The following is a 27,130-nucleotide window of genomic DNA, read 5'->3' as shown; positions in this document are numbered from 1 at the left end:
CCATACAAAAATATCTACATTGTCAAAAAAAAATTTCTCACCGACTCCGACACGTAAAAATATACAACTTCCAGAGTTTTCTGTTTTAATATCGTATTATCGTAAAAAAAGAGTGATTTCAGTGATGAAGATGATCTAACGCCTGTGGATGTTGCACTTTCTTCGCTATAGTGAGGGGAAAAGTTTTGTTACACAAGGGTGCAAATGTATTTTACTTCTCGTGTGTTGAAACACTCACTACGCTCAGGATTTTATTTTAGAACCACTCGCTTCGCTCGTGGTTCAACTATAGAATCCTTTCTCTTGCTCGTGTTTCAATTCCACACTCGCGGGTAAAATACAACTTTGCACCCTTGTATAACAAATAACTATTTTATAACATTAACGCCTAATATGCAATATGGTGTACATAATCTTATGATTAAGAAATAAAAACATTTAATATTGATAAAAAAATAACAGTATCTATCAATAAAACAATACATTTCTTGGTGCTGGTGCGCGGAGGTGAAAACTTTTCTCGGGGAGCTGGGGCGTCGCTTGCGGGAGAGGGGTCTCAACCCCCGCTCCGGGTCGTTCCTGGCGCAGAGGTAGTCCATCGCGGTTCAACGCGGAAACGCGGCGAGCGTGATTTTAGGATACTTTTTCTGTCACTCTCAAAACGAAAAAAGCCTCCTAACTAGTCCAAACAAAGTTACGGAGTCAAAAATTGTGTTCCAAGCATTTCCCTCTATATACCTTCTTATTGCTTGGCCTAATATCGGCACTACTTAGAAAAATGTAGATTTAGACTGTAAACTGAATAATGATTATAATAAATGTACAGTGTACCTATTGTAATCGCCATACTATAAGTAAATGAATAAAATGCAAATAATCATACATAACAGTAAATGAAGTACTTACTGGAGCAGGATGCAAGTCGTTGGTCGCCACCTTAGTCTTGAGAGTTGCGTGCGCTGACAGTCCTTTGTATGAAACAATACAATTTGAATTATTTCAATAACTTTCTTTGCATAGAGCTATCGATTTAGTATTATATTTCATTGGTATGGTAGAAAACGGGGGTTCGTAAACTTTTACGACGAGCTAACTGTAGTAGAAATTATTACAAAATTATACAGCCTAATAGTAGGCGAGAGGTAATTAAATCATTCTTTCAAAGTAACCAAACATTGCGGTATCGCTCTTTCATTCGATAATTATTATAGATGAAGATATAGTGTTAGAGATGAAGACAGTCATATTTAGGCTTAGTGTTAACATTTTTTTTTCGTTCGTCACCATTGAAATGTGGACCAGCCATACGAAATATATGCCATGGATATGTATAGAAGCTGTTTTTTATTTGTTTTTTTTTTTCTCGCGGAGTCCCTACAAAGGCATTGCAGAGCCCCAGGGCTCCGCGGAGCACACTTTGAGAATGCCTGGTCTAACCCATTCATAATTAAGCCATTTTAGGCCATTTAGATTTGTTCTTCATCTCTTTCGATAAGCTGTAGAATTTTGATTTGTTGATGATTTATGTGGTGCAGTGTGTTTTGCACCATAAAACGTCTTAACAACAAGGAGTTCATATAGTTTATTATGTTACAATAGTTATTTGTTTTACAAGGGGGCAAAGTTTTTGTTTACCCTCTCGTGCTAATATTGATACCCGAGCAATAGTAGCGAGTGATTCGAAAAATGGAATCTTGAGCGTTGCGAGGGTGTCAAGGCACGAGGCGTAAACAAATTTTGCCACCGAGAGAAAAATAAATTTTTTCACCACACCAACACAAGGAAAATACTAACTGTAAAAAATCAAACAAAATCAAAGCAAATCGATTCAAAATGAATGTCATTAAATATTTATCATTCAAAATCATCATTTAAAAGTCAATTCTACCAACAAACAAGAAAACAACTTAAAATTTGTATTTGATTACTACTTTGCCTTACATGTGAATAAAATGCAACTTTCTTATCAGTTTTTGAACAATCAAAAGAGCTTTTACCAGCTGGTGTGGTCAAAATTAATTGATTACTCATCGTTTCGTGTCCTTCGTTTGTCCTGTTATTCTAAAGTTTCTAAACCACAGATTTAAGGAAGATAATTAAACCTAAACTATTATTTGCAATTCGTCATGTTATTTTCAGACAACGTTGTTGGGGGTATTTACAGCACCAACATATAAATTCAAACTCACGTGTGATCTCATTGCCAGCGGCATGTATGCAGAAGATTTTCTTGAACGTCTTTGTGAAGATGGCCTTTAGGTTCAACGCGTAGGTCCCGTACACGAGGGGGTCCATGCACGAGTTGGACACTGCCATGACGAAGAACAGGTCCTGTAGCCGGGCCGAGACGTGCTTGGCCGACTGCCGGTCCACCATGTACCTAGTAAAAAAAAAGTGTCGTAGTTCACAAGAATATTACTTCTTTTCACAAGGCACTAGATCGGCCGAAATAGAGGCAATGGAGGCATACAGTGAGTACAAAAGTGCAAGCCTTCGAAGAGCAGCAGCGAGTGGAACTCGACGCGAAGCGTGACGAGTTAAAGACCCGACCACCTGCGGTCATCAACTACAATTTTGTCTGAGGGGTGCTGACCTGCGGTGAGTGTGGCCGTACATTCACTGCAAAAATAGGCTACGTCAGTCACTTCAGCATGATCGTCGCTTTCACTAGCCAGAACAAACTTAGTCGCCGAGGCCGAAACCGGCCAGGACAGGATGATGATGATGATGACTTCTTTCATTCAACTGTTCGTACTGCCGCAACTAATATTAATGACGACACCATACAACCACGACTTTGCTAGGTGTTGCTTTTACTTAGCCAGCTATGATGTAGCTTTTATATTTAGGAGTTCCTAGGAACTATCAGTTTAGACAATCAGTCAATACATTTGAAATAAACATTCTAATTTGTTACTAGGCAAAATCTAGCCGCAATTTTTAGGGTTCCGTACCTCAAAGGAAAAGACGGATCACTTTGTTGTCCGTCCGTCTGTCTGTCACCCTTTGTATCACGAACGCGTGGAGTTAAAATTAAAACTATATACTCAGGTCTACAGTTCCTTTAAGCTGTGAAAAAATCCAACTTCTAACGTAAAAAAAAAACCGCCCATTTATGCCGCAAAAAACGTATATTTCAGCACAAGGGAATCAAAATTTGTAGGGTACTTCTTGTTGACCTAGAACCAAAGAGTAAAGTAAGTATAATAGCCTAGAACTATGAAATTTGGCAGGTAATATCGTCTTACACTACAAGTACAGGGAAAAACCTGAAAACTATAAATTTGTAAAAAAATTAGTTTAATTTGTACGGAACCCTCGGTGGGCGAGTCCGACTCGCGCTTGTTCGGTTTTTTCGGTGATTGATTACTTGATTAGATTACGCTTTTATCGCGTATTTACCGTTAAGTATTAAGGTTTATTCTTCATTTCCTCGATTATTGAATGATACAGTTTGTTCGACACCTTGTTAGCACCACGGAGTGTATAACCTTACGGTGGCGTATCGTAGGGCATCCAGCAGTACGCGAATACGGCCACAATGGTGACCGTCATGCGCAGTATTCGCCGCCGCGCTCGCGCCAGCGGCCGCCGGTGCGAATGATACAGTTTGATCGACACGTTGTTAGCACCACGTTGTGTGTAACCTTACCATAAAGTCATGGTGGCGTAGGGCGTCCAGCAGCACGCAAACACGGCCACGATGGTGACCGTCATGCGCAGTGTTCGCCGCCGAGCACGCGCCAGCGGCCGCCGGTGCGAATGATATAGTTTGATCGACACGTTGTGTGTAACCTTACCATAAAGTCATTGTGGCGTAGGGCATCCAGCAGCACGCGAACACGGCCACGATGGTGACCGTCATGCGCAGTGTTCGCCGCCGCGCTCGCGCCAGCGGCCGCCGGTCCGAGCGACGTAGTTGGATGCGGCTGTGGACGGACACGTTTTTATCTGTAACAAATATTTACCAATACAATAAGTAAAAAGTATCAATTTAAAAATAGCAAGGATCAAATCAAATACAAGTATTAAGGCTACTTTATTCGTAAACTAACCTCTACCCGCGACTGTCCGCGTAGAAGTTGTTATACAGCCCTCATTTGTAGGCAATTTCCTACTAAATACCAACCCCCATTGTACCCTCTTATAGAAGGAATAACAAAGATATGAAGGTTCACAAAAATGTACTTAGTTATATAATATTATGCTTATATTAAAGATAAAAATAAATGAAGTCCTACAGAATTTTGACGGTAAGCTCCCGATTATCATTCAATATGACGTATACCTAAACACGCCCTTGGATACTGCTTATTCTGAGAAGTTAAACTCCTGCACGAGGCCTTACATGCGCTGAATGTGAATGTGTGTGACTCACAGATCTATAAGACGGGATTTATTCAGTGTTGTCTAGAGGTACGAGATACTTGAATGTTTTTGGTATATTAGGAATCGTCGAGTTACAGGTTATAAATGAATCATACACTTGAGGGTCTGATAAAAAACCTCTTTACGAACTTCTATCACCCAGAGTGCAAAAATGAAGACTTTTTAGACTACTTAATATATTTCAAAGAAAATTTAATTATATTTATTGCTACAATAATGAGGTACGCGGCGTTGTATGGAGATTGAGTTCTTGTAGAAAAAAAACCCACCGTGTGCGTTGGAGAGTCTGCCATCTTGTGGCCTGAATCGGAAACATAAACATGTAAATTGCCAAAGCAAGTGTTCCGCAAGCAAGCTATCGTTCTCGTACGTTTTCTTGTGCATAGTAGGTGCTGCCACCTTGTGGGCTACATCGGAAGCATAAACTTCACATTTACGCCTCACGCCAAAAGACGGCTCCTATGTTGCCCCCTATAGTTCATGCACGCTCCCTATTACACTACAGAATTGAAACTTGATTAGTCTACGCCATGATTTATGATGTGTGTTTAGCTCCCTAAATATACTTTAAAAAAATACGTAGGTATGTAACAATTTACGAGTAAGTACAGCGGGTACCTACTCATGCATCCCTGTTAGTGTCACGAAACTGAGAGTGAAATTGAATAAGTTACAGGCGGGTTTCCTAGGTCACAAACTAGTTTTGTCACTACTGCGTCGAACTGGGAATATTCAATACAAGTTAGGTACAACTCTAGGCCAAACACTTATACTTGAAAAGCTAGCCGTTTGTCAATATTAGGTACTGCATGCGACAGAGACATGTGTAAGTAATACAGTCGGGTACCCACGTCGCCATATGTACTATAGGTAGGTATAGAAAAGTGGATACTTGTATTAGGGCACGCATACAAACAGTGACTCTATGCTGGATGTGGAAAGTCAACTTTTCAGGAAAGCCGAAACAAAATTGGCGCTTTTGTTTGCCATTATTTCATAAACTGTGGGCTAGAAAAAACATTCTTTTTTAGGGTTCCGTACCCAAAGGGTAAAAACGGGACCCTATTACTAAGACTCCGCTGTCCGTCTGTCCGTCCGTCTGTCCGTCTGTCCGTCCGTCTGTCCGTCTGTCTGTCTGTCACCAGGCTGTATTTCATGAACCGTGATAGCTAGACAGTTGAAATTTTCACAGATGATGTATTTCTGTTGCTGCTATAACAACAAATACTAAAAACAGAATAATATAAATATTAAAAATGGGGCTCCCATACAACAAACGTGATTTTTTTGCTGTTTTTTCCGTAATGGTACGCCGTACTTGGCCGGTTTTATTTATTGAGAAAAGCCTTTTTCCTTCTAAACTAGATAAGTAAAAATGTTGTAGTAATTTTATATCGTTTAAAAGTGTAGTAGAGTTTGAACAAGATAAGTAATATAAGTATACAGAGATTTTGATAGCCCAGACTGGTGCAAGTGTTATTTTATACGTCAAATTTCTATGAAATTGTGACGTATAAATAACCCTTGAACAGTCTGTGCTGTCAAAATCGTTGTAGAGTTATCTTGGTCTAACTCTATTTATGCTAAACTTATTAGGTCCGCCTTTTTAATTTCTCAAAATTGAACAGTACAAGAGAGGCATAAAGTCGTATTTAGACTTGCTTACACTCAACACTGAAACTTTTAGGCAAGTTCTCAAGTTCAGATCCAAAACGTAGTATTGATACTAAAGTTATAGGCAAAATATCCTATCTACTGGTACGGATACACACCACATAATGTGTCTACATTCTAGATGCATAAAGTCTCAAGTCACCGTCATCAACAATTGATTGTTATTAGTTATTATTGTTATCTAAAATTAGTTGTGATCTGAATCTCAATCCTATGTGAACACAAGTCATCATCTTCGACAGTAACAAACTAATCATAACTTTGCAACTCCTTGTACATTCTGATGGTTTCACTGGCTTGGACTCTTAAGATTCTTTTCTGAATCTACGTAGGAAATTATAATTATCTAGTTCGGGCAATAGCATTAAAACGGTTTGCTGCTGTTGCATCTCTTCAACGACTCCGTAATTTTCTCACTGTTTTGTTGTTTGTGTGTAGGTAAATACATTCTTTATTCTCCGTGCGGTAACAGTTAATTTTCGGGCTCCTGCGCTAAATGAAGTTTCCCGCTTTCCGGCTCCGTTGAACAGAATAGTACAGGTAGGTATACACACCTCGGCCAGCAAATAAGAAAGCCCCACATCACATTTTGTTAACCTCAGCTTCGCCACGGCCAAACATTGCGTGTGGTCTGAGACATAGATTAGTATATGTTATTACTGTACTCTACTACCTAGGTATGCAATATTATTACATAATTATCTATTTTTCTAACAAGTATATTGCTAGCTAGTTTTATGTTACTTATTACAAGCTTTTATTTAGGTTCACCTGTTCCGTTGTCTGTCTGCAATCAAATCTTGCAAGTTAACGTGCTAATTATTCGAATCGAAAAAGTATTAGTAACGACTTTTTCGATTCGAATATTTAGTGGAACGAAAATGTTGGTACCTTACATTTATAAACGGCCAGCTTCTCGGGTATAAGTGTTTGGCCTAGAGAGTTGTACCTAACTACAATCTACACGACTTCTGGAGGCACTGAAAATATGTGATAGGATTAGGAAATTCTAGTTCGTTGGTTAGAAACACATTTCATCGCTCTTTTGACAGGGGGTATTTCCTGGAACAGGAGAGCTAACAAAAGCCCATAATTACACTAGTGTACAATCTACGCCTGCGCCTCTTAATGTAGACATGCGAGTAAGGCCAATGTACTTATGCATGTAAGCCTTTGTTAATTTTGTGTGGGCGTGGACAATTTGCAAATGCGCAGTGATGTGGATCCCAACGCCGGGTGTATAACGCAACTACATATACATACCTAGGTATATGCTTATACACGTGTTTAGTTATCGGGCCAATTCGAACAATGATCTAGATATCAACTAAATATGAAACAGAAACGATAACAAGATATTTAAGAAAGTCATGTCAAATTTGACATTTCCGCTATTCCGAATGTCCTCTTGAACGATCTCTTAAAGATTTGCTTAAGATATTCCTTAGACATCCAATGGATATCTAATGGATGTCCCAAAACGTCACAATAATTGCAGCGTGAATGACAACTGGTTTCTCGAATCGAACTGCAAAAGATAACTAGTTGAGAACTAAACTATAACGTATCTATTAGATCTCTTATTGTTTTCGTATCTAGTAATTATCACGTTGTTCGAATTGACCGGTAGTCTTGTTCGCACACACACCGGAGCGGCGCCGTATAGATCTGCATACAATGAGAAAACGTCATGCCTATGATCATTTGTTGGTATTCGCTCCAGCAATCTGTATCATTGATAAAGAGACTACATACCACATACATACACAACTACAAAAGGGCATTTACAATGACTATTGTCGTGTTTCTTCATGTTCCTTAAAGGAAAATTCCAACTTAAAAAATCTTATTGAGTCAAGTTAATACCGGAAACATTAGCATTACTTGAATGTCTAATTGCCAAATGCCCGCAGACTCAAGTTATTACATGTGCGTTTAATTACTCCTCTCGTTAACATTGAAACTTTATGAATACAGCTTTCGTACCATTCATCGCAACTTTAAAATTATAACGAGTTTGCACGTGTGTTGTGTGTTGGGCATTTACGGTAGTGACGGGTATAATACAGGGACTAAATTAAAATCGAAATACATACCTAGTTGAATTTAAACTGTTGTGAGACATACTATTAACATTAAATAATAGGCTCTCCGAAACATGTCGCGCGAGTGACTAAAACAAGTGAGTCTAAACCGTAAAGTTATTACATAAATAGTTCCCGATGTGCAAAAGTTGTATGTTTTTAGATTGCAAAAATGAGTGAGATTTCGAAATTTAAATTCCGCTTAAGTAGACTTATTATAACAAAATTGTTCGTAGAACTATCGCGATACTGACAAAAATATACTTTTGTTTATATGTTTATAGCTTATGTTATATATGTTTGTACACTAAAGGAAGTTTACAGATAAATATCCTTTGTTTAGATGTTTTCTCCCTTTCATGTATGAAAAATACAGCAAAAACCGCATTTTCGGCCATTAAACTATGTATTGTAACCGATTTTCTCAAAAGTGCCAACTCTAACACTTTTGCAAAAGCTGTATGCGACTTGTATAGAAAAGTGCAAAAACGGCTAGGTGAGTGCAAACAGTGCCCACCCGTTTTGTACAGAAGTTAACGTATTTACGTAACCCTAAGATTTAAAAAGGGAACGCACCTACCTTTTATCTTTAGGTGACACTTGTTTCAACGTCTTACGAGCTGTATTTCCATACAAAATCGACGTGGGCAATGTTGGCGAAAATCGGGAATAACTTTACCTCTCCTCAATATCGCCAAAAAAGTTCGAAAACAAAGGGAGCAAAGTTGGGTAGTTTAACGGTAGTCGAAATTATAAAGAAATGGCAGCCATCTTGAATTTCCACATTTTTTATTTAATCGTGTTAAAAATTAAATATATATCTATATATGAATCCACACTAAGTATATAGTTTTTGGCAAACCGCGAGTTGTCAGTTCGGCGCGAACTTCATAATTTCATAGAAGTTTGACGTTTAAAATAACGCACTGCGTGTGCTATCAAAATCGTTGCAGACTTATCTTGGTTTAACTCTAGTTGAGTAAGTCTATAAAACGCGAAAGTTTAGACTAAAAAGTCTGAAAATAATATCGGCAAATATCTCGACGACATTCTGAACGCGTAAAAAATTGTATCTACATTGTAATAATAAGGAGTATTCGGGTAAGTCCGACTACTTCAAAATGTCATCTAATTCCGAAAATCAAACATAATTCCATCATATTAGAGTTCATTTTTGAAATTAGCTGACTATTTGAACTTTTCGTAATAGTCCGAATAGGTACAGTAATATCAGTATTTTTAAAGAAGGATTGTTCTTCGTCAATTTATAGAAACCGGATCCTTGAAAAATTACAAACCTTGGTACGAGATAAAAAAATATTCATATATAATTCGCGACTTCTTCGAATAGAGTTCACCAATACCACCATAATTTGGCGATATCATCATAAACGTATTTTAGCTCCCTAAAAGTGGTTGGAAATTTTTTCAAAGGATTAACTCCTATAATAAAGGCAGTTTCGGTGCACCGGTTTTAAATCGCTGTTGATGTATAGTTTGTCAAAGGACTCATTTCAAAAATAGACAGACAGAATCTTTGTCTTACACTATTACTAGCACTCAAAAGAAAGGGATGAGTATAGTTTTTTTGTTCTTATTTACTGACAATTTGTTTTAACCAAATATATTTTCGGTGTAAGCTTTAATGTTGCCTTACACCATATTTTCATAGAGAACGTATATTTAGAGTAAAACGCAAATTTCTCCAGGATGGTACATATTTTCCATGACGGCTGCGATTCCTCGAGGTCCCCAAGTGTCAAATAGTGGACATGAAAAAGGGACCTTTAATTACCATATGTACTAAATTTCATAACTGTCCAAGATTAGAGATCTTGAGGTTAGTCCTAATCCGATTGTGATACTAGTGGTTCAGGCCAAGAGTCATCTACCCTATATTAACACAATTGTTTAATAATAACACAGACATTCTACGTTAGATTAACGCATACCAACATTAATATTATCATTATTACTGTTAGAAGTATTAGAACAAATTAAATTATTTACAGAAAAAACTTTAATTTGTTTTTATTTTAAGTAGAAACACTACTATATAAATTATAAACTGAAATAAATGTCATATACTAAGAAAAAATGACCAAGGCCTCCAGTGCCCCAGGCTGGAATCGAACCAGCGTCCTCTGCTATCGCGGCAGGTGCCTGTGCCATTCGGCCACTGGGCCACAGCGGCATAGGTCGAAATTCCAGCCTTCGACACTGCCCACTGCACAGCCTGGGGCACTGGAGGCCTTGGTCAGTTTTTCTTAGTATATGACATTTATTTCAGTTTATTATCATTATTACATTACGTACTTTTAAAGTTTTAATAAGTAGGTAGCTAAACTAAACCCGACTTGCTTGAAACCTGTGAGATACTGCATAGAAATGAACAGTTTTTGGTTAAAGAAATGTCACTTATGATACTGACAAATCAGTATCATATTGGTATCAGATCTACTAACTAAAACTCGAATTGGCCTGGAAAACAGCAGACACAAAGCTATTACATATATGTAATCCATAGGGATTATTCCAGACAGACGGTATAGCTAGAAACTTCAATTTACGGTACTATGCTAAGTCGAAGATGATTTCGTGGGTTGTATAAAACTCGTAAAGTAACCTACGTGATGAATAACCTACGCATGACGCGATACGATTATAATAAGTCTACACCCAGTTGACTGTTTTCTGGCGCCGAGACGCCATTCTAAATCAAATTACATTTTCATATACCGTAAAATGTGCCTGCTTTTCTCCCCACTGGGTAATTGTTCTCTAACAGTCTTCATATATGTACATACCTACCTTATATGTTACTGTTAACCAACGGTTCAACAAGTAAAGATACCGGTGCTGTGTAAAGCTTTTGCAGCTAACGCCATAAACTCTAAACTCAGTCACGGCGGGACTCGTCCGAAATTCTTGACTAATAATATGAAAACTTAATACCTAAGCGCCTTTAACACTAGTCTTACGGGCCAATTCGAACAATAATCTAGATATCAACTAGATATCCACTAGATATGAAACAGAAACGATAACGAGATATTTAAGAAAGACATGTCAAATATGACATTTCCGCGATTACGAATGTCCTCTTGAACGATCTATTTAAGATTTGCTTAAGATATTACTTAGACATCCAATGGATATCTAATGGATATCCCAAAACGTCACAATAAGTGTAGCGTGAAATGACAATTGGTTTCTCGAATCGAACTGCAAAAGATAACTAGTTGAGAACTAAACTATAACGTATCTATTAGATCTCGTATTGTTCTCGTATAGACTCTCGACCGGTAAGATACACAACTAAGATTATACCTACGAAAATGAATCGGTTTCTGTTTCTCTCCACCTCAACTATTTACGAGGTTATATTTATTACGGATTTAACCATTTGATATAGTCTGGAACTGGTTTTGTTTGACACAAACTTGACAATCGTCTTGCTGATAGGCGCGCAGGCGCATCTCACGCACGGCTTTCACTTATTTCGCATGCACGAATCAGCGTGAGCGATCTTCGAGGTCGTATGAAAATAAGATCAAAACCGTAACAAATTGTTGAATCTAAATCGGGCTCCGTGTTCATAGAACACAATCTATTGGCTTATTTGTATATTCACAAAAATGCTATGTTTTTCTACCTTTGAAATAGTCCTCTTTTTACGCATTTTCACTACACTCACTTTCTCAAATCATGATTAGTATAGACTCTTAAAATATAGGACCAGCAGGGTTCATTTTTGCCTATAATAAATATTATCTCGGGTCGCGTTTATTTGTTAAGCTGAAATTATGAGCGTGAATAAGTCAAAATGATAAGAAAGTCAAATAATTTGCTATTTTAGTGCGAAAATAATACGATAACCCAAAGGTCCTCAAGTATAAAATGACTTAAGTATCTATATAGAAAATAAGGTGTCCCTTATTGTTTGGATTTTCAGAAATTAATAACCACAAACATAAAATTCGAAATTGCTCGGGCCCCCTGGGCCCCCTTCACAGCTGAGGGGAGGGTACGGGAATCATTCTGCTCCAAATGCCAAATTATGCAAATATATTAGATCGGTATATATACATACTAAGATCGACCTGATATGATCCTGTTCATCGGCACGTGTTACCCTAATTGCAAATCTAATGAAATGCCGAAGTTAGCACCTATGTTAAATTTACATAGTTATTTATGATGGAATATATTCAGCGAAAACTCACACATGCTCATACATTGTAAGGTGATTGTATTTTTATTATATAGTACTAAATATATATATATATATATATATATATATATATATATATATATAGATTATTAAAATACTTCACTCTGCAGCTTACTACGTCTCATCGTAAAACATAAGTTTACCTAAACGTTGTATAGTATACTAACCTGATATCTCCTTAGAATTCTTAGATATCTCGTAGAAAATGCACCCATAGCAGACTGTGATGATGAGCAGCGGTAGGAAGTACATGGCGCATAGGCAGAACACGTTGTAGGCGAGCTCCTGGCGGTGGCTCGGGAAGGCGTCGAACGCCACGCACTGCTGGAACTCGGGCACCTCCGGGTGCCGGAGCACGCGGAACACGAGACTCTAAAACAAGTAATAAATTGTTAACCAAGGGATGAAAGGCACTCAATTCTGCCGAGGTATTTTGGCGCTCGAACGCAGTGAGAGCGTCAATAGTCCGAGGCTGAAATTTACGAGATTTTAATTATTTTTATAGCTTGTAAAATTATTAATTAATTATTAACCCACAATTAAGTATATACACTTATAAGAAAAATTGAGGTTTATCCACATTATACCTATAAATAACGGATAGTACTATTACGAGTATTTTCTACTGATTACTATTGGCCCTAATCACCGAGCAAGATATGTGATCATATTAGGAAACGAGGGAAAATGGTCCGAAAAAGAGAATCAGACTAAAGAACTCTTTCTCTCTTGCGCTATAGTTACAGTTATAAGTTGACATATTGTCTTATTGTAATGTTAACATTATAGTTTAATGACGTCATTGCTCTCTTGATCAAAACGAGATGTGATCCTCTAATTTTATTTCTCTTTCAGTCACAATTTTTTGTCAACTCAGTCCGAATTGTAAACAGGTATGTGGGCTTAACTTAGTGATTTGTCATAAGCGGAAATGTTCCTTTTTATATTTTCATGACAAATATTTCCGCTTGGAAATGCTACTCCACAGTCCACACAAAGGGAAAAAAAGAAAAAGACGACGGTCAAGCGTTAGCGTTTTCTAAAAAGTACACAGAATGACAAAGTATATTTTGACTGAGCCATCTTTAAGCCCATTTAAGGAGAGTATAAAAAATGGCTAAGAGGTCTTTTAAAGGATCCTCTTTACTCACGAAACGTGATGTGATCGTTTTGCTACATTTCGTTGGTAAGAACACATGGCACTTAACCGAAAGAAGATTTTGGCTTGGCCTTTTTTGCTGCGTGTCAAGTGGTCTCTCTACTAATCTATCGCCGAAATTTCATTAAAGAATTACTTATGTTATGGCGCTTAGCAGACTAGATACGATTCGCACGATGCTTGCTTATTATCAATCCTTATAGTATAAATTATCTTAGATGACTTTTTTCGGGTTCGGGCCTTAAACTACTAAACAAAATTCCTTTGTTTTTTTAAGAGCGGTCTACAGCACGTGCCAAAGCAACCATGTTGTTTAAAAAGCAACTAAAACTGTTAAGCACCCCAAGCTTCCTGGAGGCTAGTTTGGCTTTATGTTCCAGATGACTACGGAACTGTACGGCTACCATGAGTTGACATTTGACGTTTACGTTAGCGACTGCGTGAATTTGATCGCAGTCCATCTCGATTACAATGATGTATTGGTGCGATCGAGTGGGACTCCGATCGAGTTCACGCAGTCTCTAGCGTAAATGTCTAATGCCAACTCATTGTAACCGTCCTAAATAGATATCGTTTATTATGCCAACTCCAAGTAAAACTAACACCTACTTAATAAAAAAAGAATAATAATAATGTGTACCTGTGGTAAGCTGCAGAATAAGGCGATGAACCACGCGAAACACAGCATTGTCTTACTTCGTGACCTAGCGACTGCCAACCTCAATGGATACAGGACTGCAAAAAATCTGCAAGAAACATAAAACTAATTTAACGGGGTCCCTTTGTTCGACATAATTATTGAAAGTCATAATGTAATGATTGTCATATTATCATTAGTCATAATTCTGAAACCGTTAACTTTTCAGGATTTTCCTCGGGTTATCATATAGATAGGTTAGGTTAGGTTAGGTTTGTTTTATGGCAATCCTGAAAAGTTACGCATTTCTAAGAAAAACCAAATTATGACTAATGATAATACGACAATCATTACATTATGACTTTCAATAATTATGTCAAACAATAGAGACCCTAATTTAACATGTATTTGCTACAAAAATTCCGATTTACAAGGATAGTATCAAATCGTTTTGATTCATAAAGACTAGTTACACTACTCTTTTGTGACGCCACTCGGATACAATAAAATATTGTTCCAGTGATTTACTTATTTACGCTGAAGGCTGTTCCATCGGTTTGCCGCTGTCTTTGTCACATTTCGCAAGAAAGAACGGGAAAGAACATACGCGCCAAGTGTCAATTTTGATCGAATTTTGTCGGTTTTTATTTATTTTAAAAACGTTACCTTACAATATCGAAATTCTAAAGCTATGAAATTACTATTTATGTTAAGACTGTTTTTTCTTCTTTTTTTGTTTATAGTATCACATAATAAATAACCGAGTAAAGTAGGATTAAAAGTCCGAGTTAGAGGTTACTTTGGGAATTAATTGTATCGAGCGAAGTGTCATAATTCGTGTATCGGAAGCTATGTTGTTAAAGATAATATAGTCAAGAACTACATATATTTTTTCCACGTCTACGAATATCAACGCCTCTTAGAAAAACATGATCATTTAAGGAGATTTTTCGCCTTCTGGCTCAGGGAACCGCCTGAATATACGAACATAAGGCAAGCGACCAAGCGACAGTCCGGTCAATTCGAACAACGTGATAATTATTAGATACGAGAACAATACAAGATCTAATAGATACGTTATAGTTTAGTTCTCAACTAGTTATCTTTTGCAGTTCGATTCGGGAATCCAATTGTCATTTCACGCTACAATTATTGTGACGTTTTGGAATATCCATTAGATATCCATTGGATGTCTAAGTAATATCTTAAGCAAATCTTAAAGAAATCGTTCAAGAGGACATTCGGAATAGCGGAAATGTCAAATTTGACATGACTTTCTTAAATATCTTGTTATCGTTTCTGTTTCATATTTAGTTGATATCTAGATCATTGTTCGAATTGGCTCGTTTCTACCTAACGTACCGTACACCTTATCTTATCACACGCGCGTCACGTTTAAGGCCTCAGTGAGATGAAATATATGTGCATGTCCCAGAAACTAAACTAATTCCCAAACGATACACGTATCTTCATGAATACCTACTTATTTGGTTTAGGTCCTCCGCACCATAAATATAAAGCTTCCAATGTAAATATTGAACCCCTAAAACGCTAACGCTAAGCGCACGGTTGAATATAAGTATGTCTAACATAACATACGAGTAATATTAAAAAATTTAATCTCGCTCGCAGGAATATTTGGTCTACCTACCCTTAAGAGGAAAGGGGACAGCCGCTTCTGCATAGTCCCCATTTTCCTCTCTGGATATTGACATTATTGTAATAATAAATTGTAAAATTATTATTATTGTAGTTTGAAAAAAAAATCAAACGTAGGGGCATAGCTGTGGTTGATATACAATAAATTGTGCCAAAATAATTTCAATAATGTTAGTATCCAGAGAGGAAAATGAGGACTACGTATGTATAAAAAGGCGATTTCGCGCGGGCTCTCCATTTTCGTCTCAAAGGTCGCACATCTAAAAGCTCGGCACCGCCTCAACTCCAACCGCCCCGTATTTTCTGTAGGAAAATCTACAACGTAACAAAGGCAGACAACTCGCAGTAACCGAGCTTATAGCTGGCTTTTATTACGCTTGTATCGACTGTGGTTTCCTTCTAGGCGCCCCTACCCCACAGGAGCTGTGATCCCGCTTTCGTCCAGCAGTAAGTGCGATGTCACCTAGGCGTAGCGGTGTGTACATCTCCGAGGTGTTACGTCTCTTCTGTTACATGCTTACGTATGGTTAACGCTTATTTGACAGTGTGCCGATTGAGTTAGAGCGGCGCTGATCTGGTGCCGAGCTTATAGGTGTGCAGCAAGCATGACCCTATGATTATTTAATGTCGTAAGCATTATCACAACATAGTATAAAAAAGGCGCTTCTTGCTGTCTGCCTGTCCCTATGTATGCTGAAATCTTTAAAACTACGCAACGGATTTCATGCGGTTTTTTTCAATAGATAGTGATTCAAGAGGAAGGTTTATATGTATAGTATAATACATCAGCATTGTACCCGTGCGAAGCCGGGGCGGGTCACTAGTACGCTATAAATGTGCACGTTGAGTCTGGAGATATGAGTCACTTAACTTCAAACTCGGGTAAATACAACTGTCAGATTTTGGGATTTTGGTATTTAGATAAGGTAGGTAATAGGGTAGATATGTTATTATTAGGTAGACAGTTTACTGTTCGCAACGATAAATCTGATGATTTGAGTTGAAATGCACGCAAGTCAGTTTTGTTTTGGTACAAATTATTTTGAGTATCATTATTAGGCGAAACAGCTAATCCAACTTTTGCGAAGACGAGGTCGCGTTCGAATATTTGAAACTGGCAGGTTTATGACTCGGTTGCGTGGAATTGACAGGTGACTTCACTTTGACTTGTTGATTGTTTATAGCCCGGGAGCTTGTACTAGGAAATAGTACATTTCGATGCTAGTGCGGAAAGTATGTCATTACTTCACGAGTACCAAGATATCTTGTCACGAGCCGTACGTACGTTTTTTAATACAGTTGCGAAAAAATAAGAAAAGCAACAAGGAACGGAATTCGAAACTTTTATATTATTAATTCTGTGACATCATTGACATTGACATTATGAAGAGGTGTTTTTTTAGCTGGGTGTTATTATTATTGAACCCACTTCAATGAAAGTTTTTTTTTAAATAGATGTTCTATAAGACAGAAACAATTGTAAATATAAAACATTGTACTATTATTACCCAAATATCGTTAATTACGCTTATTTGTGTATCGTACATTTATAAAAACAATATCGAATGTTGCCTTTGGAAACTTAAACCATTCTTGCAGTAAGAAAATACGCCTCTTCTTTGACAGGCGTTCCGTTCCATTCAGACAACTTATTAAGAACGGTTTTTCAACATTAAAAAATAAACGTGTTATAATACTTATAATGATGAAGAGGTAAGTAATAAAATATGAAATATGCATATTTTCCGTATTCTTACATTAACAGTAGGTTTTTATGTTGATTACGACGTTTGAATTAAACTAATATTAACACTCATCAATAAGTAGTCATGAATTGGAACAAGTAAAAATTTAAAAAATTTGGAAACGTAAAAAGCACTAGTTCGCGAAAACCAACTTTCCGCACGCTAAACAGCCACGAAAAGTAGCACTTTTTGAGCAACTGTATTAAAAAATATGTTCCAACACTAATTTGTTTGTTCACAAAATTTATTAATTCCGCGAAAGTCGGAAATTTATTTTGATCGCGGCTTTCTTAAAACAATTTCCGAGTATGACTGTCTAGCCCGCGAAGTGCCAGGATGGTCGTCTATATAAGTTCGCAATCTGCAAGGCGTGAATAGCTTTCAAGGAATGGTCAAACGTCTCCACGAATGAGGTGTATGCACTGTATTTTGTCTAAGGTAAAAAGTTCAGCATATTATCCGGCTTGAAGGACCAGAAAAATGTTGCGTAAAGCCAAGTGGACTGTATCGTTGTGTACTATACTAACCCAAATGAAACTAACTTGGCTTATCGGTGGTTTCGGGTCTGCTGCTGGCAGAGGCCTCCGTTGGTGGACCTGGTAGTGGCTGCTTCCTGGTTTTTCTCGATATTTATAATTAGGGAACAGTGGGAACACTTAATAAGTTTGGGTTTTACTGAAGATTATTGGTGACACTGAAGAATTGTCATTTATTGTTTATTATACACCTTTTGTGTCACCGGCCAGTAGCCGCGCTACTTCAGATTAGTTAGCATAGCAATTAGGTTGAATAATTAACAACCAGTAAAATTTGACACTGGGTTAACGGTTTAACCGCTTAACCCCGGGTTAGTGGGATGGTGCAAGTGGCCCTAAGTGGCCTAACTGAACCATAAAGGATAAAAACTATATAGGGTTAGCCACTTACTTTTAGTAGCGGTAGTTTTAGTAGCGTCAACGAAAAATATCAAACAAGCGAGAAATAGTTATTTGTGCAACAAGAGAGGAAAGTTGGTTTTTCTTGCGAGTGTTTATTTGAGTCCCGAGAAAGCGAAAGATTCTATAATTGAATCACAAGCGAAGCGAGTGATTCTAAGGTAGAATCTTGAGCGTAGCGAGGGACTCAAAAACACGAGATGTAAAATAACTTTGCTCTCGTGTTGCACACATAATTTTTCACCTCAGTAGTGAGAACATATTAAAGGTTAAAATGTATTTCGAATTACACAGAATAAACAGAAAAAAAAGTATTATAATATGTACCATACCATACGATACGATACAATACGATACGATAGGATACGATATGATAGGATACGATACGATACGATACGATACGATACGATACTACACGACACGACACGACACGACACGACACGACACGACACGACACGACACGACACGACACGAAACGACACGACACGACACGATACGACACGACACGATACCATACCATACCATACCATAAAAAAAATGTAATAAAAGTATGAAGTTCATGGCCTTCACTAAATTAAAAAGCTACATTGTTTCACTCCCTGGAGTGAGGAATGTCGCACTTTCCTCACTCCAGGGAGTGACGAAAGTAGGCTTTTTCGAGCTGCTGAGTTGAAAATAATATTTTTCCCCTCACTAGCTCGGAAAGCCGTCTTTTATCCTTTAAAACAAGCGGGGGAAAACGCATTTTATCCACTAGTGGGGAAAGTAATTTGACCTTGGATGGAGCGTGCTTAAGTAGCTTGACAGATAACAAAACGTAAAACGCTCATAATAATGGTTCGTTCGATATTAATTATCATTAAATAAATGGTTTGAGAATCTAATAGAAAATACCAGATTTAGCTTTATTTAATGATTTTAAGTCATAAACCTTAAAATTCCATAATAAACGTTTGTTTTTTAATAATAATGTTAAATATAATTCTGAACGCACAAGTTAAGTCGATGCAATTTCAAAACGCATCATTGACATTTCATACGTCAGAAATGTCAACATTGTCAACAAAAATTTTACTTAATAACTTCTTACGTAAAAGTACAGAATTTCCAGAGTTTTTTATTATAATATCGTAAAAAAATTCTTGCTACGCTCAGGATTCTATTTTAGAACCACTCGCTTCGCTCGTGGTTCAACTATAGAATCCTTTCGCTGACTCGTGTTTCAATTCCACACTCGCAGGTAAAATACAACTTTGCACCCTTGTATAACACAAAACTATTCCCCTCACTATAGCGAGGAAAGTGCAACATCCACAGGCGTTAGATCATCTTCATCAACTGGAATCACTAATTTTTTTACGATATTATAATAAAAAACTCTGGAAATTCTGTACTTTTACGTAAGAAGTTATTAAGTAAAATTTTTGTTGACAATGTTGACATTTCTGACGTATGAAATGTCAATGATGCGTTTTGAAATTGCATCGACTTAACTTGTGCGTTCAGAATTATATTTAACATAATTATTAAAAAACAAACGTTTATTATGGAATTTTAAGGTTTATGACTTAAAATCATTAAATAAAGCTAAATCTGGTATTTTATATTAGATTCTCAAACCATTTATTTAATGATAATTAATATCGAACGAACCATTATTATGAGCGTTTTACGTTTTGTTATCTGTCAAGCTACTTAAACACGCTCCATCCAAGGTCAAATTACTTTCCCCACTAGTGGATAAAATGCGTTTTCCCCCGCTTGTTTTAAAGGATAAAAGACGGCTTTCCGAGCTAGTGAGGGGAAAAAGTTTTGTGTTACACACGGGTGCAAATGTATTTTACTTCTCGTGTGTTAAAACACTCGCTATGCTCAGGATTCTATTTTAGAACCACTCGCTTCGCTCGTGGTTCAACTATAGAATCCTTTCGCTTGCTCGTGTTTAAATTCCACACTCGCGGGTAAAATACAACTTTGCACCCTTGTATAACAAATAACTATTATACAATCGTGATTACAATAGAGAGCTTTTCAGTCGAGTACCGTGTTTAGACAACGAAGCTTGCTGAGTCACCATGGTTACCAGTACAATTTGACACTGGGTTAACGGTTTAATCGCTTAACCTCGGGATAGTGGGATGGTGCAAGTGGCCCTATGAAGTATATGTATTCTATTGCCGAAGCTCCAGTACAATTTCGGCCCATATTCGGCAGTTAAGGACTATAAAGTGGTAAACTGAATTAGAACTCTATTCCCGAGAACAATACTATTGACTAGTGAGAAGGAAATAAACGAAAAAAATTATGATTATATAGGTACTTTCAAGACTTCAATAACTTTTAGTGAAGACCTAGTTTGTTTCGAGAGTCTTTGATAAACGAGTACTTATATTCTAGTTTTTAAAATACTACTATCACTTATTTATTTAAGTACCTACAAAAATTATATACTACATATTACAGTTACATAGCTTGGCAAAAACAGTGAATCTCTACTAAACAGCAGCTGTCCATCCTTGTTTCATTTGATTATACTCGTAATCACTGATTTTCAAGCCAGGACATTGGCATGCGCATGGTACGCAGTGTTTACAGTAGGTACTTATTATATCTTACTACACAACATGAATAATTATTTTCGCGTTATTTAAGAGGCCGGTGTCGGTTTTAGTCGGAAAAATGTAAAATTGATAGATTTAGTCTGTGAAATTGTACACATTTTGTTACCTGATTGAAATAACAAGTACTGGTTTTTTTATTAGCACGTCTTCTTATCTTGCCTTTTATCAGATCAATTTTTTGAAAACAGACTCACAAAATTAGTAATGATCTTTTTCTGATGGATGTTTAGGTAAACTGATTTTGTCGCTCTTATTTGTAAATTTCGTAAAGTATGCACTGCTAAAAATGGTAAATTTGTATTACACATATTCTGTACTTGACCTTTATCACATTACATTTTTGTTATATGACTCGAGTTCGAGAAAATTAAAGTTAAACGAATTCAATTTTCTCCAGAAATGACCTCAAAACAAGTAGCAATTTCTCCGAAAATCTACTTATTTTCGACGTAATTTTGATACTTAAACAATCTACAACATTTGCTGAAACTATTCTTATACATCAATTTGTATAATTTACCACCATAATTTTTTAATGAATTTTTAAAAACTGCCCCTTCTCTTCATATATTACCGGCGACGCACGCTTGCGACCTCATTATTAAAAGGCAAGATGAGAAGACGTGCTAATAGAAACCAATACTTCTTATTTAGATATTACGTAACAAAACGTGTAACGTGTATAATATCAACGGCTAAATCTATCAATTTTACAATTGAACCTAGCTGCCGCCATGCAAATAACATGCAAATTTGACATCATAATATTCATAATTCAAGTAACGTATATCTTTGTCTGGTACTGGTTTTCGTTGATGATGACATAACTTAGAATCATGACAGCGTAACTTAAGCGAGGTTTAGACTAGCAAGAACTTGCATGCAATTTAAGTTACATTGCCGAGTACAAGAGTAAACTGTATTCAAAAGTTTGATCAGATACCGCAATGTAATGAAAATTAAAAAAATATATATGTTTATTTCAGAACATTCAAGATTCCATACAATATTCTTAGTACCATCGTTATAGCTATGTGTTAGTAAATACATTAAAAATAAAAAACAAAACTTTCAACAATAAAATCAAAATCCAATAAATTTAAATTTAAATTGCATGCAAGTTCTTGCTAGTCTAAACCTCGCTTTAGATTGTATGCATGGGAGCGGCTTTGGCGGTGGTACCAAAATCTTACCGGTCGAGCGATATACAGACGAGTATGTTCGAGGAGAGGTAAAGGCCGAAGGCCCGCAGCACGAGGAAGAATTTACAGGCCAAGTTGCCAGCCATCCATGCATTGGTAGTTCGCCACCCAATCTGAGAACAAACATTCATAAATCCATTATAATCAAAGAGAAATCATACTAGCATGTATTTTAAACCTACAGCGCTCGCGCTATGAGCAGCCCGTGGCAAAAAAACTGTGATTATTTGAACACGGTACATTTACTGAGGTCCTTTTTTGTACCACTAAGTGTAACACTATATTAAATGTTACTTTTTCTAATAGTTTTTGATTTATTTTATCCCATAAAATAAATTTCTAACTGATTTATCCATTAGGTACTTTAAACAAAATATCATGTTACGTATGGGCAGTAAAATGCTCCCCACGCGAGCACATAATGCGTTTCAAGTAAAGACCCGACGCGACGTAGAGTTATATTATTCTCTTTGCTGTAGGGTTAAAACAAAGTCTTGATATTATGTTTTCGACTAACCTTACATTTTTGCAAGGATATCACGTTACATTATGAGTATTATGACAGACGAATACTTAGGTATTCTGAAACGATTACAAAATTAAGAACTTATGAAGTACTTAAATTATGAATTTACTTCATAATTTAAACAAGTGCGAGTTGAAATCGGCGAGGGCCGGCCGGCAGTACGAGTATGACAGAAGATGAAACACACAATACTAACTGTTTTAACTATTAAAATTTGATTAATATGAAAGTTTCTTTTTTTCTCGCAAGTGTGTTGAAAAAGTCGTATGAAACGCGTATGCATTGGTCATTACACACATCGGCTTTCTTATTGCGCGCTCGCTTACAGCTCGCGCGCACAATATCGCCTCGTGTGTAATGACCAACTTAGCACACTTGTATCATAATGTCTCCAACCTTTATTCTGCTCTTTATTGAGTTATCTATATAACCTTCGGCTACCGTAGTAGACTTCCACCCACCATGTCGTTTCAAAGATGTAATATCTCCCACTAATAGTGTTGCCGAGGTTCTTTGTTCTTCGGAAGCAATGTCCCGTGTATAGCTCTGCTCTGGGTTTGGAAGTTTCAAATAGGTTGCTATTGTCTTACCCATCATGCCGAATGTGTTAATACCTATATTTTGTGCTAAGCATTTGCCTTTTAAATATCTTAAAAACAGGTTGGGACTATTGCATACATTAGGGCGAAGGTTTAAGTATTTTTTGCAAATTGCATAATATTTTCCAGTCACAGTAAATATCCGGTCTATCCTGTTTTTGGTGTTCATTATATGCACTATAAGTGTATCATGAGCATCAACTACATCTTTTATTTTTAAATTACGTAGCTCTTGTCTGCGACAAGCACCCATTATACCAAATATTACTGCAACCTGTAACAAGAAAACGGAGATTTGTATAACATTCAGTTTCAATGCAAAAATATAAAATGTACATATTATATAGTTCGTTGTACTGTCTACACTATAATATGAAATCAGAAATGTTAAAAACATATACCAACCTTGCTTAAAAGATAAATCTGATCCGGTGCTTCATCAATAAATGTTTTTAAGTCGTCAGGGCTTTCTTTGCCTTGAAACCTTCATACTTTCGTTTCAATAACTCTAACAACTTTGAATATTTAGATATGTCGGTCTGGTGATATATATTAAGGATCGACTTTAATTTGGAGTATTCCACCCACAGTGTTGAGGGCTTGAATTTTCCAATTAGGCTTTGAAAATAAGCCAATAGGACGTTTTCAGAGAATGACGAAGTTTTGTGCTCCAATCTCCACGCCATGAACTTCTCATAAGATTTGTCGTATAGGTGCCGCGATTTAGTAGGTAACAAATTTTCGGTCGCTGCTTGTGGTGCAGCGGATATTTCTTCAGGTGTAGAAACAATGTTGTCCTCTTCGTCCATTTTCGATACTTTTTATGAACGCAAAACAAATAGTAACGCAAACTACTCAAAAAACAAGAAATTACCAGAAAAGGCGGGAAACGTAAAAACAAGCGAGTAATGTCTATGGTTATGTTTTTTTTAAGCTCGCTCCAGACTACGCGGTGCGAAGCCGTGAACGCGAGTGTGGAGTCGATTTCGCTGATTAGCGAACTAGACTCCACACTCACGTTCGCGGCTTTGCGCCGTGATTCGCGCATGAGTGTGGAGGACCCTTAATACGTCCACCTTCCATTCCAATAGCGATGATACCAAAAAACGGTATTTTTTATTATGTTGGTAGCAATGAACTTGGTACAAATTTGTTTTTTAAATAAAAACCGTACTTATGCATTCAATCGTTTGTCAAGTTGGTAGCAATGTATCGGCATGTGGCAGCTGCTGCTCTGCACAAGCGTACCGTGTCATAATGTCTCTAAAACGACACGTGCTTTTTTGGGCAATAGACTATAGACTTTTATAAGGAGTAAATAATATATGTCCTTATATGTACTATGGATGGTATAGAAAGGATGCCAATCTCTTATGGCAGAATTGTTGCAAAAGTGACCGCTTTCAGCTTTAAATAATAGTTCCTAATCTCTCCGGTGGCGCTAGTTAGGCTCTGGGACATGAGTATAACATGAACCATATAAGGCAACAAATAACCCGACCAAATTACGTAGGTTGTTTTTGGTAGTATTTCGGTGTATGGTGGCGCCGCCTAATTACTGTTTTTTGATGGACACTTTTCATACATAGAGATTTGGCTCCTTTATATAGTCTCCATGATATGTACGTTCGCGACTATGTAAATGACAGATGAAAGTACAGGAGTAGAAAAAACCAATTTATTGTTACGTTTTTCTACCGAACTGTTTTCCTTTTGCTAACGTGGTAGTGAGCATCGAGTTATGAAAATTGTATAGGTGACATTCAGATTCAAACTGCACTAGCATTACTGCTGCAGTATTGCAGAACGATATTACTGCCGACTGCATTACCGCCGCAAAATGTCAAAATCGATGTTGGTTCCCGGATTTCTGACATTTGAGGCAGCCATGCAATCGGAGTAATGTGGAGTTACCGTACGTGATTGTAACTAGTTATGCCACAGAACGCATAAATTTTAGGTCTGTGAGTTATGCAGAGTGGTTACGTCACTTACGTCTATGCTTACGTCCAATCTTAATTGTTAATTTAACGAGTATATATAAGTCAAATTTTACAAATATTAACCACACTTCTAAGTAAAGGTACAAGTTGCATCCCGGCGATGTTTCGACTGCAAACGACGGGTCTATTATATTGGGTCGCATAATAATTGATTGTCCTAATGTTAAAACGCATAAGACTCATTTCGCAATTTCTGAAAAATTATAAAACTAACCTAACCTAATCTACCCTATTCTACACAACCTATTGAAAGCCCACCTCGTGAGCCTCTTCAGGGGATTCGTAGGATGCTCCAAATATGAACACGTACTTCTTCTTCATAGGTTTAATCATTAACTTTTACAATCATTTCTCTCTTAGCGACAGACAAGAGCTTGACAGACAGAAAATTCTAGAAAAAGGATTGCCACAGATAACATATATACGTTCTACGCGCCAAAAGTGATGTTTCGGCGGGCCTGTCATTCTTAATATAATCTAATGTTGGTACAACGTATTAATCATACAATTTATTAACAAATGTTACAATGTCAAGACTGGAATAATACAGAATGAAATGAGTACAGAAATAGAAATGCTAACACTCGGCTAATCCTGACATAAAACGCGCCTCGCGTTTTTGAGGGTTAGACAGACATAATCTACATTACACATAATGCACAATAAAACAATTAGCAATAGAAAACAATAAAAATTACTCAACTACATCACTACAGGCATTCCTCCAATACCTGCAACGACTCATCTTATAGACTACATCAATGCATGTGTTCACATAGCATTGACTCACTCTACATCATTGCAGCTATTTATCTACAATGACTCACTGTGTTGGGTGTATGTAACATATACATAACTCGCTCTTAATTTTCATCATTACAATAACTTCTGTAATGATTCGCTCTTTTATATCATATAACCAAGGACATTCATAAATTTACTTTATAATATTAATTCACATGTCACTTAAGACTTCTCACTTACAATTATGTATAAATATTTTTCTTTTCACTAAATTATCTGGCACATCATTACATAACTTTTGTAATGACTCGCTCTTTTATATCAAAATAATCAAAGACATTCAAAAATACACTATTCAGTATAAATTCACTAAGGCTTCTGTATCACAAACAATTATAAAATACTTTTTTTATTTTATTCTCTGGCTTATTTTAGACATTATCACGGATACGTACATGTTTATAATAGTATCACAAGACTCTCTTATTCGCTCAATAATAAATTGTTACAACTACACATATTTTGGTCATTGACTTGGCGTTTTTCTCTAATCTATTTACACATCACAAAAGTAATCAGGTAGTATTCTAAACCGTATAATGTACATTCATATCAGTCTCTTGTGTCTCAAGTTATTATCACAACTGTAATTATGTTTACTAATCATTAAAAATTAGCAATAGATCTGAAACTAATAAGTTTAACTAATAAGTAACATTCATCACTTTTTTTCCTTAATCATATATCACAACATTATCATATATCAATTGCTCTGAATGTAACCTTTGTCTTCACTCTGAATCACTAGAAATTACATCATTACTGAAAACTAACCAAGGGTGCAACTTATCTACCGCATAAGTTCCCTTGTACGGCTTACCACCTTGTTTACGTGTGATCGGAGTATCTTCCACTTCGT

General features: G+C 36.7%; 1 protein-coding gene across 1 annotated transcript in view; it reads right to left on the bottom strand.

Annotated features, from left to right (window-relative positions):
• Positions 1-22,427, bottom strand: part of LOC134748965 (adipokinetic hormone/corazonin-related peptide receptor variant I-like) — a 41,714-nt gene extending 19,287 nt beyond the window's left edge. The window contains exons 1-8 of the mRNA XM_063683831.1: positions 22,331-22,427; positions 14,181-14,286; positions 12,545-12,753; positions 8,020-8,040; positions 4,141-4,143; positions 3,801-3,929; positions 2,190-2,380; positions 907-968 (exon numbers count right to left, since the gene is read on the bottom strand). Coding sequence (XP_063539901.1) covers positions 907-968; positions 2,190-2,380; positions 3,801-3,929; positions 4,141-4,143; positions 8,020-8,040; positions 12,545-12,753; positions 14,181-14,286; positions 22,331-22,425 — 816 coding nt within the window. The 5' untranslated portion in view covers positions 22,426-22,427. The remainder of the gene's footprint in view (positions 1-906; positions 969-2,189; positions 2,381-3,800; positions 3,930-4,140; positions 4,144-8,019; positions 8,041-12,544; positions 12,754-14,180; positions 14,287-22,330) is intronic.
• Between the last annotated feature and the right edge of the window lie 4,703 nt (positions 22,428-27,130).

This window comes from Cydia strobilella, chromosome 17, assembly GCF_947568885.1.
Source record: "Cydia strobilella chromosome 17, ilCydStro3.1, whole genome shotgun sequence".
NCBI classification, from domain to species: Eukaryota; Metazoa; Arthropoda; class Insecta; order Lepidoptera; family Tortricidae; genus Cydia; species Cydia strobilella.
This window is presented reverse-complemented; position numbering and strand designations above follow the sequence as displayed.